We start from the raw sequence: 15,093 nt of genomic DNA on the forward strand, positions 1-15,093 counted from the left end.
CTTTTGGGAAGATCAGAATCTATATTCCATGGTGCCCAGCAGTGTTACTAGGAGCTGTAGTACTGGGCAATTTTGTAATGCCAGTAACTTTGTTGGATGAAATTAAAATGAACTTGAGAAACTAATGGTTAACATCCCCTCAATAATCAAGGTAAATCACTGTAGATTAAAGCAGTTAAGATTGATCTGAACTCAGGACCTCACACCAAGCACTGCAACAGTCTAGCATGACCAAGACTTGTAAAACTGTTGGGATTGCTGTTTTGTGGATGCAAGGTATTGTATAGGCATGGCTCATGCCATGAACTTTCCAGCAAGTTTGACCTAAATTCTGTGGCAAGGGGCTTGGAGTCCACAGCACTCTAGGGAAGCAGAATGGAAATTCGGATCGGTTTAAAAATTGGTATTTTACTAAATTGAATATGAAAATGAGTAATAAAATCAGTACAGTATCCTTTATGTTACAGTAACTCCTCACTTAAAGTCATCCCAGTTAATGCTGTTTCATTGTTACGTTGCTGATTAGCGATCATGCTCATTTAAAGCTGCGCAATGCTCCCTTATAACATTGTTTGGCAGCCGCCTGCTCTGTCCACTGATTGCAGAAAGAGCAGCCTTTTGGAGCTAGCTGGTGGGGGCTTGGAACCAGGGTGGACCGGCAGCCCCCCTAATCAGCTCCGTTAAGTTCCCTGTGTGGCAGCCACCCAGCAGGCTAGCAATTGCCTGGCAGTTCAGCTGTTCCTCCCCCCCACCCCTCCCAGCACTGCCATGTGCTGCTCCTGCCCCCTGCCTTGGAGCTGCGCCTGGGAGCCTCCTGCTTAGCGTGCAGGGGGAGGGGGAAGGGGGGCTAATGTCAGGGTGTCCCTCTCCCCCCTGCTCCAGCCCGCTTACCTATCTCCACAGCTGGGCTCAGTACAGAGGGAGCTTGCTGGCAGCAGCTGCTGTCTCAACTTCCTGATCTACTTAAAAAGGCAATGTACTTAGAGTGGACTCACAGTGCTTAAAGGGGCAATGCGCAGCTCTCTCTCTCTCTCTCTCACACAGGGTATGTGTCTCTGTCTGCCATGTTGTCTCCCCTCCCTCCATTTGTGCTGCTTTGTGGAGTGTGAGGCTACATTAACAACAATTTGTTGACCCTTGAGGGCTCAGCCAACTGCTAGTTCATCATTTAGCAATAAGGCATTCTCTGGGAAATATTCCACCCTCTAACTTCACCACCTCAACCAAGCTTCACAATCATCACTGCCGTGTACAGTATTAAATTGTTTGTTTAAAACTTATTGTGTGTGTGCGTATATATATTAGTCTTTTGTCTGATGAAAAAAATTTCCCTGGAACCTAACCACCCCCCAATTTACATTAATTCTTATGGGGAAATTGGATTCACTTAACATCATTTCACATTTTTCAGGAACATAACTACAACGTTAAGTGAGGAGTTACTGTACTTGAATTGATACTAAATGTAAGTAATGTTATGATTCCCCAAAATTTTACATTGTCAATGTGCTGCAGAGCTTCATATTGAAAATGCGTAACTGCACTGTACAGTTTGTTGAGGGAAGCCAGTAATTTTGGGATAGCAGGATCTTTTGGCATGGGAGGCAGTTTGGAACTATAGGATAAGTACATAAACTGGTTGTTCCTGCTAAAATGATCAGCCATTAAACAGTTAATGTTAACATTTTAATGTCCATCATTAGGTTTCAAAGTCAACAGACCCCTAAAATGAATGGAGCAGTTCAGACCTCCTTTAGAGTTATTGTTTCAGGTATTTGCAGACTCCGGAAGATTTCACTGAGAACTAGGTTTTATTGGGACTTAATTAAAAAATGAACACTTTATGCAGCACACAAGGCCCTAGGTACAGGCACTGTGAGTTCATGGCATTCCAATGATTTGTTTTGATGAATTTCCTCATGTACACAGGGCAACGGAAACGAGGAAATTTAAATTAAAATCTAATAAGCAGCAAGATATGATTTTCACTTAGTTTTGCCACTCTTCTGATTTTAAATTCTCAAACATTTCTTACTGTAATGCAGTAGCTGGGAATGGTCTCTCCTCCGCTTAGACACAAGTGGCACAGATCCATACAAACAATCCACTCTTCCACACCCTTCACAGCCACTCATACAAGTCTCTTTCCACTCACCAATATACGTACATAACCACGGACAAAAGAGTATGTACTAGATGCAGCTGTTTAATTAATTATCAAATTTATTAGGATCCTGGATTTTTATAGCCAACATGATACTTCTCTCCCAAATAAACATAATTCAATAAAAACATGACAGAATGCAAGACAGAAGGTATGGATGGGCCAGCTCTGATTAAATGGACTGTGCAGTCCTCACAAAGGCTGCAATGACAGATCTCCAAATCCAGTGCTGAAGAGCAGTCACTATCAGTTTGGAGTCTGGAACTGCAGTAGGGCTCCATTTAACCCATCAGACCTAGAGAAAAGCTCAACTTCATGCACTCCAAAAAAGTCCAGCTAGTTATGACAATGTTCAGTACCTTGTAGGAACTTCACTTCCATATATGTCCTTTGACTACCTCATTATTTAATGGAAATGGAGCTTTTTCCTCTTGTAACTCCAGAAAACAGGTGCTAGGTGGTCAGCACTGACTACTTGCAGGGATCATGGAGTTCCTTACGAGGCAGTGTCTCCATAATAGACTTATACTGGCCCTCCTTCAGGAAGCGGTGGACCAGTTTTCGTGCATGTGGGGGACGTGGGGGGATGGAGCAGTTTCTCTAGCATAACTGAACAGTTCTCGTTCTAGTAACCAGAAAAAAATGGTGATCACAATCATAGAGCCCTAAACACTAAGATTTGTCCACTTTGTGTGTGCGCTCATGCCTCCTTAGAGTGCCTGACTCTGTGAAGGAATGACCGCAGTAAGCACAAGAGTAGGGTTTTTCTCCAGTATGGATCCGCTGATGGCGCTGTAGTGATGCCAGTCGTGTGAAGGTCCCTCCACACTCCTCACAATAAAAAGGGCGCTCTCCAGAGTGAGTCTGTTGGTGCCTTTTCAACCTCAGTAGTTGGACAAAGGCCATACCACATTCTTGACATTTATATGGTTTGTCCTGTCGATGGATCACCTTGTGCTTCGACAGCAGATTAGGTTTACGGAAACCTTTGCCACACATCGGACAGATGTAAGGTTTAGACTCTTCTTCCCCAAGCTTTTGATTTTCTGAACACTGCTGGTCAGTATCCCCACTGCCATGCTTGTTTTGGTGCAATGTTGACCATGGGTTCCTAACCATGCCATTTCCCAAAACTACCTTGGAGCGCTCAATCTTGTGCACATTGCGTAGGTGCCTCCAGACGTCAGCTGTACGGATGAACCCCTTGTCACACTCCGGACACTTGTGTGGCCTATCACTAGAATGAATGAGCTTGTGCATTCGCAAGTTCGCAGCACGGAAGAACTCTTTGCCGCAGATGGGGCATTGGTATGAATGCTCTATCAGATGGATCTGGTTGTGTTCTTGTAATTCACCCAAATCCTGGAAAGAGGCACCACACTTCTTGCACCTATGAGGCAAAGCTTCTCCAGTGATTAGCTCCAGATCCTCCTCATCAAAAGCATCAACAAGAATGATCTTTTCATCATCCTCACTTAATCCTCCCTGAAGTTCCTCAGAGGAGTAGAACTCCAGATCCTCATCTTCACATTGCAGATCAAAGTTGGTGTTGGAGGTGACAAAGACCCCAGCTGTAGTCTCGCCTCGCTTCTGGTAGTAGGTCTCATAGGTTTCCTCATCTTCACACTGCAGTTCTACAGGGAGTTCTTGTCTACCTGAAGGTCCAGCAGAGCTACAACCAGGACTGCATGGTTGAGAGTAGTCTAAGTCTACCTCCAGCTGGAGGCTAGATTTGTGACCCACCCGCTCAGAGGAATGACTGGAGTCATCTGAATGCTCCTCACCTGTGTCATAAGTGTTGTTAGTGGACTCCCAGTCCACCTCGTCCATCCTGTGGCATCATATATGGAGATTATATATGGCTTCCTGTGGATGTAAAAACACCATGTTCTTATAGTCCTTCATGATTGGCTCATCTCGTTCTCAACTCCAATCACAGCTCTCCCTAGAAAAAACAGGAGATGATTTCATTAACCAACTCGCCAACATTCACATTAAGTAAAGCAAAACAACCACAATAGAGATCTTTTTCTGGTGAACAGAATAATATTGAGACTTGTGCATTAGTTTCACTGTAGGGAACACTGGGTAGTTTACTAAGATCACCAAATGGAACATTTCTGTATCTCCATAAAGTTAAATCCTCTATTTTAATTGGATCTTTACTGCAAATTTGAATAATTAAGGTAACAACTACTGGTTGCTGTAGCCTTACAAAAATACCATTAAGAATTCCTATAATTTCTGTTGTAGAATTTGATAACGTGGATTCATCCACTTCATATATTTGGTGAACTGAGATTTGGTTTTGAGTTTTCCCTTGTTTTGTAATATTATTTAGAAATGTGGCGGGGTGACGACTCACCAACACGGCGCCTCCTGCTAGTTGTCCAGAGAATTCGCACTTTTCCATCTCAGAGCGCCCTCTGCAGGCCGGTGTCTTGCCTGCCGCTGGCCCCGTGTCCCTCCTGGACCCTGGTGCCCTTTGCCCTGGGGTTCTGCCCCAGCAGTAACCCCCAATATGAGTCTCCCCTCCCTGGGGAACGCCCAGCCCTCTAAACCCACCTTGCTCAGTGGCTACTGCCAGCCATCATCTAGCCCCCACTCACCGGGGCAAACTGCAGTCTGTAAACCACTCATCATTGGCAAGGGGGGCTGGACCAACTGCTACTGTCTATTTCTGGGCTGCTCCTCTGCAGCCCTAGTACCCTTTTGTAGGCCTTTAGCTAGGCCTGCAACCTGGGGTTTTGCTAGGTTGGAGCTCCCAGGCACTGCTCCACCCTAGGTACCCTCCTCAGCTCCCAGGCAGCCAGGTCCTTCTCCCTCAAGAAGCTGAAGAGAATGAGTGTTTCAGTCTCTGGCCCTCAGCCCTCCTATGGGGCCAGCTGTGGCCTGACTGGGGCGTGGCACCACCTGTGACTGCTTCCCCCAATCAGCCTAGCATTTCTCAACTGCAGCCCTCTCCAGGGCTGCTTTAACCCCTTCAGGGCTGGAATGGGTTGACCACCCCACTACAAGAAACTACAACGTCCTCTCGCTTAATGTTGGTTTGATCTTATGTCCCTACTCAATTACAGAACATTCTCCATTTAAAGTTGTGCAATGCTTTGCTATAACGTCTTTTGGCTGCCTGCTTTGTCCACAGCTGGCAGCCCCCCATCAGCTCCCCTATGCCCCCCCACAATGCCTCCTGCTCGCCGGCAGACCCCGTGTCTTCCCCCATCTCCCCCTGCCTCCTGCTTGTGACAATCAGCTGGCTTGCGGTGTTCAGGAGGGAGGAGCAAGGACTCGGCGTGCAGGCTCCCCCTCCCTCCCCTGCCTCCCGAACACCGCAAGCCAGCTGATTGCTGTGGGCAGGAGGCAGGGGAGGGAGAGGGGGGGGAGCCTGCATGCCAAGTCCTCGCTCCTCCCCCATCCCTCCTGCCCCCAGAACGTTGCAATCCAGCTGATTCCCGCAGGCAGGAGGGAGGGGAGAGAAGCAAGGACGCAGTGCACCTCCCCTCTCCCTCCTGCCCACGGCAATCAGGTGGCTTGCGGTATTCAGGAGACAGGGGAGGGAGGGGGAGCCTGCGTGCCGTGTCCTCGCTCCTCCCCACTCCCTCCTGAATGCTGCAAGCCAGCTAATTGCCATGGGCAGGAGGCAGGGAGGGGGGGAGGAGTGAGGATGCGGTGTGTGCAGTAAAGGAGGGGGAGAAGAGGCAGGTTAAGGATGGAGGTTTGGGGGAAGGGGTGGCATGGGCGGGTCAAGGGTTGAGCTCCCCGCCCCTGGTGCTTGCAGAGTAGAGGAAGCGGCCACTGCTGCTGCGCAAGGTGCTTCTCCTAGCCTACAGCACCTTCAGCCTCCTTGCCTGCCTCACTGTCTCCAGTGCCAGTGGGCTGTGTCTGTGTGGGGTAAGGCAGGGGCACCTCCCAACTATCGTACTGTACTGTACTTTATGGCATAAGAAAATTTCCCTGGAACCTAAGCCCCCCATTTACATTCATTCTTATGGCAAAATTGGATTCACTTAACATTGTTTCACTTAAAGTTGCATTTTTCAGGAACATAACTACAACGTTAAGTGAGGAGTTACTGTATTCCCACATTTCTTTGAACTCTTCTACATCTACTCTACTCTTCTCCACTATATATATATATATATCATAAGATATGACTTCTTAGATCTGAGATTCATTTTCCCTAGTAAACATTGATCCAGACAAACTTTTCCACACAAATAAATCATATGACTTTTTCATATTAAATGCTCAGTAATGACCAACAGCCTGCCAGGATACATAAGAGAAGCAGCAAGAACATTTTATGATCTATTTTTGCTGCTGCTGTTCTTGGGCCACTCTACAACATTACTGTACTTTAATTTCTTTCTGCTTTTCTAGAATAGAGTATCGTCTCTAACTCCTAGCCAGAAGTAGTCATTCTGGGCTCTAGTACAATTTATAAAATATTTTAAATTGCGTCTCTTCAATATTTAAATCCCTGCCAGCCATGTTGCTTCTTTTAAGTTATTTGGCCTATTTCTTTTCCAGCCATCTAAAGTTTCCACATCAGACATCCCTAGCCATTCCTGAGCGAACAGCAAACATCCTTCTTCCTTTACATGTGGGTGGGACTGACATAGTCAAACTTATTCAAGTGAAGATCTTACACTTAACTCCCAGGATAGACTCCCTTCACTACATAGGGCTTTGTTAGAAGATTCATATTAAGTGCTCTCTTTGCATTGCTAGAGAGAGATAATTTTGTATAAGTGACTATCAGGCACTTTATTTCCCCGTGTCCTGACCCTGCTCCCTGGGCGAGCAGGACAAGCCCCCATGCCCTGCCCCCACTCCCTGGCAGGAGTGCCAGGTGGGGGAAGCCCCCACACCCCACTCCATTTCCCAGCAGGAGCACTGGAGGGGTGGGGATGGTGGGAGGGGAGTGCAGGTGGAAGGGGTGAGAAGTGGCCCCCACTTGCTCTGACTTAGTGCCCCACAAAACAGAAATCTGCTTCTGAATACCAAATCAACAGCCCTCTCCCCCAAATCACTGACTTTCCCCATACATACTCTTCTACTCATTCTCTTATGTATAGTATGTGATTTGCCCCTTGCTTGTCCTATCACCTTCCTCTTCTGTCCCATCTTTTCCCCCCTGCTCCAGGTGATTCCCCAGCCCCACAATTTCCACACTCTTATTTGTATGTATTTAGTGTTTAATGCCCTTCACTTGAATCCCTGCACTTTCCTGTGTGCCCACTAACTTCCACCCATTCTAATTCATTTTTTTTTATTGCATACCCATTTTCTCATTCTCCCATATATGTTATCATCCCATCTTCTTCCAGACATTCACATACCTCACAGGGCTAAACCTGTGTAAGTAAATTGTTTCAGGATGTGGGAACCATGTGCTATCCTAACTCAGTAATGTGTGTCACTTATTTTCCTTGGAAGAATCTGGTGTCATACGCCAATGGAGAACTGCTCTAAATACTGCTTGCACTAGACCAGGGGTTGGCAACCTTTCAGAAGTGGTGTGCCAAGTCTTCATTTATTCACTCTAATTTAAGGCTTTGCGTGTGCCAGTAATACATTTTAAAGTTTTTAGAAGGTCTCTTTCTATAAGTCTATAATATATAAGTAAACTATTGTTGTATGTAAAGTAAATAAGGTTTTTAAAATGTTTAAAAAGCTTCATTTAAAATTAAATTAAAACGCAGAGCCCCCCGGACCGGTGGCCAGGACCCAGGCAGCGTGAGTGCCACTGAAAATCAACTTGCGTGCCGCCTTTGGCACATGTGCCATAGATTGTCTACCCCTGCACTAGACACCTCATGCTGAATGCACTACTAGTATAATATGTTAAACAGTAAACTGATCTCATAAGAACACCCATACTCGGTCAGACCAATGGTCCATCTTGCCCAGTATCCTATCTTCCAACAGTGGCCAATGCCAGATTCTTTAGAGGCAATAACAGAACAGGGCAATTTATCGAGTGATCCATCCCCTCTTGTCCAGTCCCAGCTTCTGGCAGTCAGCAGTTTGGGGACACCTAGAACATGGGGCTGTGTCCCTGATCATCTTGCTAATAGCCATTGATGAACCTATCTTCCATGAACTTGTCTAATTCTTTTTTAATCAAGTTATACTTTTGGCCTTCACAACATCCCCTGGCAACAGATTCCACAGGTTGACTGTGCATTGTGTGAAGTACTTCCTTTTCTTTGCTTTAAACCTACTGCCTATTAATTTCATTGGGTGACCTCCTGGTTCTTGTGTTATTACCCCTTCACATAACACTTCCATATTCACTTTCTCCACATCATTCATGATTTTATAGACTTCCATCACATCCCCCCCTGCTTTCTTGTCTCTTTACTAAAATGATCAGTCCCTCCTTTTTAATTTCTCCTCATACCAAAGCTGTTCCATCCCACTAATCATTTTTGTTGCCTTGTGCTGTACTTTTTCCAATTCTAATATATCTTTTTTGAGACGGAGTAACCAGAACTGTATGCAATATTCAAGGTGGGGGCATACCATGGATTTATATAATTGCATTATGATAGCGTCTTATTATTTAACCCAGGCCTGCACAACTCATAAAGCAGCGAGGACCATATTACTCCAAAGAAAACAGATGAGGGCCGAGACCCCCCAGCCCTGCCGAAACACAGACCCCCAACCCCCCAGTGCCGCCCAGCCCCACCAAAACATCCCCCCCTCCAGCGCCGCTCGACCCCCCAGAAACAACCCCCCTGCCCTCTCGGCTCATCATCCCCCCCATGAAATAAGGGGAGGGGAAGGGGGGGACAGTTTGAAGGGATTTTCTGGGGCTATGAACTAAGGGGAGGGGAAAGCGGGGCAGTGTGAAGGGATTGGATGTGACTGTCCAACACACAAACACAGGGGCCGCAGGGAGCTGGGGGGCAGTGTGATAGGGGCCGGGGAAGGTCCCTCGACCAGGGAAGGGGGCAGCAGTTGGGGCAGGGCAGGTGCAACACACACACACACACACACCGGATCACAATGGAGGTTGCCCTGGGACCAACCAGTGCTGTAGCCACCCCGACCTGCCGCCAGCCAAAGGGAGGGCCGGGGAGGGGGGTGTCTCGGCCCAGTCCCTCTGCCCCCACCGGAGCTGCGGCTCGAACCCAGGCCAGGCGCCCCTCCCCTCACTTGGCACTTACCGGTTCTGCCTCGTGCCCAGCGCTTCCCAACTCAGTGGGCCCCAGAAGCAACACACCTGCTGTACACCAGGCGGGGAGAGCGAGAGACGGAGACACGTGCAGTTCTGGCCATTAGGGCTGCTGAAGCACAGTGCGCACGGGGCTGTGAGGCGGGGTCCCCACCCGGGCAGGGGATGAACCCAGCAGCCCCACTCCACTGCTTGCCCGCAGGCCACACAGTGAGCCCACACGGGCTGGGGGCCGCATGTTGTACAGGCGTGATCCAACCCTTTCCTAATGGGACCTATAGTCTGTTGGTTTTATTAACTGCTGCTGCACACTGATCTGATGTTTTCAAAAACTATCCATAGTGAATCCAAGATCTCTTTCTTGAGTAGTAATAGAAAATTTAGACCCATAGTTTTGTATATATAGTTGGGATTATGTTTTTCAACATTGTTTGCTTTACATTTATCAACAATGAATTTCATCTGCCATTCTGTTGCCCAGTCACCCAGTTTTGTGAGATCCCTTTGTAACTCTTCAGAGTTTTGACCTTAACTATCTTGAGTAATTTTGTATCATCTGCAAACTTTGCCACCTCACTGTTTACCCCTCTTTCCAGATAATTTATCAATATTTTGAACAGCGCTGGTCCCAGAGCTGAGCCTTAGAGGACCCTGCTATTTACCTCCTTCCACTGTGAAAACTGACCATTTAGTCCTACCGTTTGTTTCCTAGTTAGTGTGCCATGAGAGGACCTTCCTTTTTATCCCGTAACAGCTACTTGCCAGCAGGTTAAAGAAGTATGAGCTAGATGAACGGACTATAAGGCGGAAAGAAAGCTGGCTAGATCGTCAGGCTCAACGGGTAGTGATCAATGGCTCCATGTCTAGTTGGCAGCCGGTTTCAAGCGGAGTACCCCAAGGGTCAGTCCTGGAGCCAGTTTTGTTCAATATCTTCATTAATGATCTGGAAGATGGCATGGACTGCACTCTCAGCAAGTCTGCAGATGACATTAAACTTGGAAGAGCGGTAGATACGCTGGAGGGTGGGGATAGGATATAGAGGGACCTAGACAAATTAGAGGACTGGGCCAAAAGAAACCTGATGAGGTTCAACAAGGACAAGTGCAGAGTCCTGCACTTAGGACAGAAGAATCCCATTCACTGTTAGATTAGGGACCGAATGGCTAGGCAGCAGTTCTGCAGAAAAGGACCTAGGGGTTACAGTGCACAAGAAGCTGGATATGAGTCAACGGTGTGCCCTTGTTGCCAAGAAGGCTAATGGCATTTTGGGCTGTATAAGTAGGGGCATTGCCAGCAGATCGAGGGATGTGATCATTCCAATCTATTCGACATTGGTGGAGCTCGATCTGGAGTACGTGTCCAGTTCTGGGCCCCCACTACAAGAAGATTGTGGAAAGAGTGGAAAGGAAAAAATGATTAGCGGGCTGGAGAATGTACTTATGAGAGAGCTGCGGGAAACTGGGTATGTTTAGTCTGCAGAAGAGAAGAATGAGGGGATTTGATAGCCTGTTCATTACCTGAAAGGGGTTCCAAGAGGATGGATCTAGACTGTTCTTCTGTGGAACCTGATGACAGAACGGGATAATGTCTCAATTGCAGTGGGGAGTTTAGTGGATCTATAAGAAAAACTTTTTCACTCAGATGGTGAACGCACTGAATGGGTTACCTAAGGAGTGGTGAATATCCTTCCTTAGAGGTTTTTAGGTTGGCTTGACAAAGGCCCTGGCTGAGATTATTTAGTTGGAATTGGTCCTGCTTTGAGCAGGGGTTGATGATGACCTCCTGAGGTCCTTCCAAACCTGATATTCTATGATTTTACTTTGCTTATGCCAAAATATGCCATATTTTTATGGCTGACCTGGACAACGCTTCCTCGGCTCTCGTCCACTCACGCCTCTTCTCTACCTACGCTACATTGATAAATCTTCACCATCTGCGACCAGGGAAGGAGACTCTAGAAAGGGGAAGGGACGCTAAAAAATATCCACCACGATTTCAACACTTCCACCCCCCATCAACCTCGCCTGGACCAATCTACCACGGAGGTCCACTTTCTAGACACCACGGTGCAATAAGTGATGGTCACATTAACACCACCCTATATCGAAACTACCGACCGCTATGCCTACCTTCATGCTCCAGCTTCCATCCCGGGACATCACACAATTCCATTGTCTACAGCCAAGCACTGAGGTACAACCGCATCTGCTCTAACCCCTCAGATATGACCAACACCTTAAAAATCTCCACCAAGCATTCTCAACTACAATACCGCACAAGGAATAGGAAACAGTATCAACAGAGCCAGACCGTGTACCCAGAAGCCTCCTACTGCAGACAAACCCAAGAAAGAAACCAACAGGACTATCCACTGTCCTATATACAGCCCCCAGCTAAAACCCTCCAACGCATCATCAGGGATCTAAACCCATCCTGGACAATGATCCCAAACTTTCACAGGTCTTGGTGGCAGGCCAATCCTTGCCACAGACAACCTGCCAACCTGAAACGTATTTCACCAGCAACTGCACACCGTACCATAGTAACTCTACCTCAGGAACCAATCCATGCACAAACCTCGATGCCACTCTGCCCACATATTCACCAGCGATCATCACAGGACCTAACAGATCAGCACACCATCACCAGTTCATTCACCTGCACGTCCTCAATGTATATACACCATCATATGCAGCAATGCCCTCTGCTACGTACATCGGCCAAATGGACAAGTCTTATGGAAAGGATAAATGGACACAGATCAGATATTAGGATGGCACATTATATAAAAACCTGTAGGAGAACACTTCAACCTCCCTGACACCACATAGCAGATCTTAAGGTGGCCATACTGCAGCAAAAAAACTTCAGGACCAGGCTTCAAGAGAAAACTGCTGAGCGTCAGTTCATCTGCAAATTTGACACCATCAGCTCAGGATTAAACAAAGACTGTGAATGGCTGCCAACTACAAACCAGTTTCTCCTCTCTTGGTTTTCACACTCAGTTGTAGCACAGGGCCTCATCCTCCTGACTGAACTAACCTCTTATCTTTCAGCTTGTTCTTGCTTGCATATATATACCTGCCCCTGGAAATTTCCACTACATGCATCCGACGAAGTGGGTATTCACCCACGAAAGCTCATGCACCAAAACGTCTGTTAGTCTATAAGGTGCCACAGGATTCTTTGCTTAAGAGCCTTTGGTGAGGGACCTTGTCAAAGGCTTGTTGAAAGTCCAAATATACTATATCCCCTGGGTCACCCTTGCCCACGTTTGTTGACCCTTTCAAAGAATTCTAACAGATTGGTGAGGAACAATTTCCCTTTACAAAAGCCAACTTGACTCTTCCCCCCAACACATCATGTTCCTTTATGTGTCTAATAATTCCGTTTTGTACAGAAGTTAGGCTTATTGGCCTGTAATTGCCAGGATCGCTTGTGAAGACCTTTAAAAATTGGCATTACGTTAGCTATCCACTAGTCATTTGTTACACAGGCTGATTTAAGCAATATATTACATACCACATTTCTGCAGTAGTTCTGCTATTTCACATTTGAACTCTTTAGTGAATACTATCTGGTCCTGATGACGTATTACTGTTTATCAATTTGTTACAAAACCTCCTCTAGTGACACCTTAAGCCAGGGCAGTTCCTCAGATTTGTCACCTAAAAATAATAGTTTAGGTGAGGGAATCTCTCTCACAATCTCTGCAGTGAAGACCATTACAAAGAATTCATGTCCACAATGGCTTTATTTTCCTTGAGTGCTCCTTAAGCATCAAAATTGTCCTGTGGCCTCACTGATTGTTTGGCAGGCTTCCTGCTTTTGCTGCATTTAAATAAAAAAAAAAAGGTACTGTTAATCTTTTCCTAGTTACTCTTCAAATTTACTCACCTGCCTAATTATACTTTTACACTTAACCTGGCAGAGTTAATGCTCCTTTCTACTTTTCTCAGTAGGATCTGACTTCCAATTTTTAAAGAACGTCTGTTTGTGTCTAACTGCATCTCTTACTGCTGTTTTGCCACAGTGGTGTTTTTTTTCCAGCTCTCTTACTGTTTATTTAAGGTATACACATAGTTTGAACCGCTAAAATGGTGTTTTGAAAAAAAGTTCCCATGCGGCTTGCAAGCACTTCACTCTTGTGGCTGTTCTTTTTAATTTCCTTGCTCAACCTTAATCTCAGTAGTACAACCAGTCCACTCCAACACTAGTAGTAGTTCCAATACCGGACACTAAAAGTATATGGAAGCGGAATATGGGAAAGAAAAAAAAAAAAGGTCAAAAGGGACCAGAGAGGATTGTGTCTGGAGATGCTGAAGGACGGTGGAGAAAAGACAGCAGAGGACGGTGGAGAAATCGAGGGAGAAAGATGCCCTGCCAAGGCACCGAGAAGAAAGTTCCCACCCAGACAACCTCCCAGCAAACACACCTGCCTCCAGCACAGCTCCCTTCAGTCCCGTTACCAGGCAGCGGCTCCAGGGACGGGACGGGACGGGCTACATCGCCCGACCTAAGCGACAGACACCGACAGGGAATGAGCCTTGCGGGGCCGGTCCCCCCGCTCCCTGCAGCATCGTGACCCGCTCGCCAGCCGCCCGCACAGCCCAGCCCCAAGCCTCGCCAGTGCCAACACGCCCTCTGGCGTGGTTCCCGGGAGCGCTGCCACCACCCCCCCCGCCAGCTGTCTCAGCGTCCCCTCCCGCGGCGCGAACACTCGGCTCTGCCCGCGCCGCCTTCTTGCGGACCCGGCCGCCTCCCGGCGTTTCGCCCGGCCCCTCCCCCCCGGCGGAGCTCCGCCCTAGCTCACGCCGGCAGGGCAGGGTTTCGCTCGGTGCACCTTGCGGGGCGCCCGCGCTCAGCCCGAGGTGCTGCCGAGCTCCACTGGGTCGGGGCGCAGCGGAAGACGGGGCACCCCTTTGCCATTTGCGCAGGGTCCGGAACCGGCCCCACTGCCCGACCACACGCAACTGCAGCAGCGCATGCAAGCGGGCCACGCCGAACCCTTTGCGGCAGTTACTGCCCGAGTCCAACAAAGCCCGCGGCTCCTATGCACGGGGCTGTCGATGGAGGTGGAGGTGCCGGGGGTCCCTTGGGGGGGATGGCCAGAGGGTGGAGCGTGCCAGGCAGGGGGGAGGGAGGGAAAGAATGGCAGAGGTGGAGGTGCCGGGCGGGGCGGTCTTTCGCCTTCGCGGCGGGGGGGGATGCAGAGGGTGGAGGTGCCGGGGAGCTCGGGAGAAGGCGGCGCCCTGAAGTGGCACCGTTTTTTTGATTTTTTGTTTAGCCTTCTCCGTGCTCGCATCGGCCGTGGGCATCACTCCCCCCCGGGGCTCTCACCTCTGCCAGCCTCTTTGCTCTTTCCACATCACTGCGTGACTGCAGAGCTGCCTCGAAGAGCTTCCTGCCACTTAGTGCTTCACAGACAAGCCCCTGCCGGGGAAAACGTTGTTTTAGATCCTTGAGCAGCGTTCTTCTTAGTTTTACACCAAAGGGCACCTTGACTCCAAACTTTCTCTTCCTGCTCTATCACCAAACACAAACAGCTGTCTTAGGGAGCAGCCACGCACTATCCCTCCTAAAAATGAACAAGGCAAGGATAGTATTTGCCCACCATGAATGTTACTTCCAATTTTGGTTGTGTAGTCTCCCCCTCCCTAAGCCTGAGTAGCAGAGGAAAGGTCACTGGCCCCTGCATCCCTTTTTAAGATGAGCACTTCAGCACATACTTAAGTCCCAGTGA

At 48.0% G+C, this 15,093-nt stretch overlaps 1 protein-coding gene across 1 annotated transcript; it reads right to left on the minus strand.

Annotated features, from left to right (window-relative positions):
* Positions 1 to 2,201: 2,201 nt before the first annotated feature.
* LOC116818493 (uncharacterized) lies at positions 2,202 to 14,904 on the minus strand. Its single transcript, XM_032769430.2, has 2 exons — positions 14,691 to 14,904; positions 2,202 to 4,109 (listed from the first exon to the last, which is right to left on the minus strand). Exon 2 carries the CDS (start codon positions 3,992 to 3,994, stop codon positions 2,837 to 2,839), a length of 1,158 nt encoding a protein of 385 aa, XP_032625321.1. The 5' UTR covers positions 3,995 to 4,109; positions 14,691 to 14,904; the 3' UTR covers positions 2,202 to 2,836.
* Between the last annotated feature and the right edge of the window lie 189 nt (positions 14,905 to 15,093).

The sequence above is a fragment of the Chelonoidis abingdonii genome, chromosome 7 (assembly GCF_003597395.2).
Source record: "Chelonoidis abingdonii isolate Lonesome George chromosome 7, CheloAbing_2.0, whole genome shotgun sequence".
Lineage (NCBI taxonomy): Eukaryota > Metazoa > Chordata > Testudines > Testudinidae > Chelonoidis > Chelonoidis abingdonii.

Excerpts from the sequence above, each read along its gene's own strand:
- LOC116818493 (XM_032769430.2), bottom strand. The coding sequence starts at position 3,994 with ATGGACGAGGTGGACTGGGAGTCCACTAACAACACTTATGACACAGGT.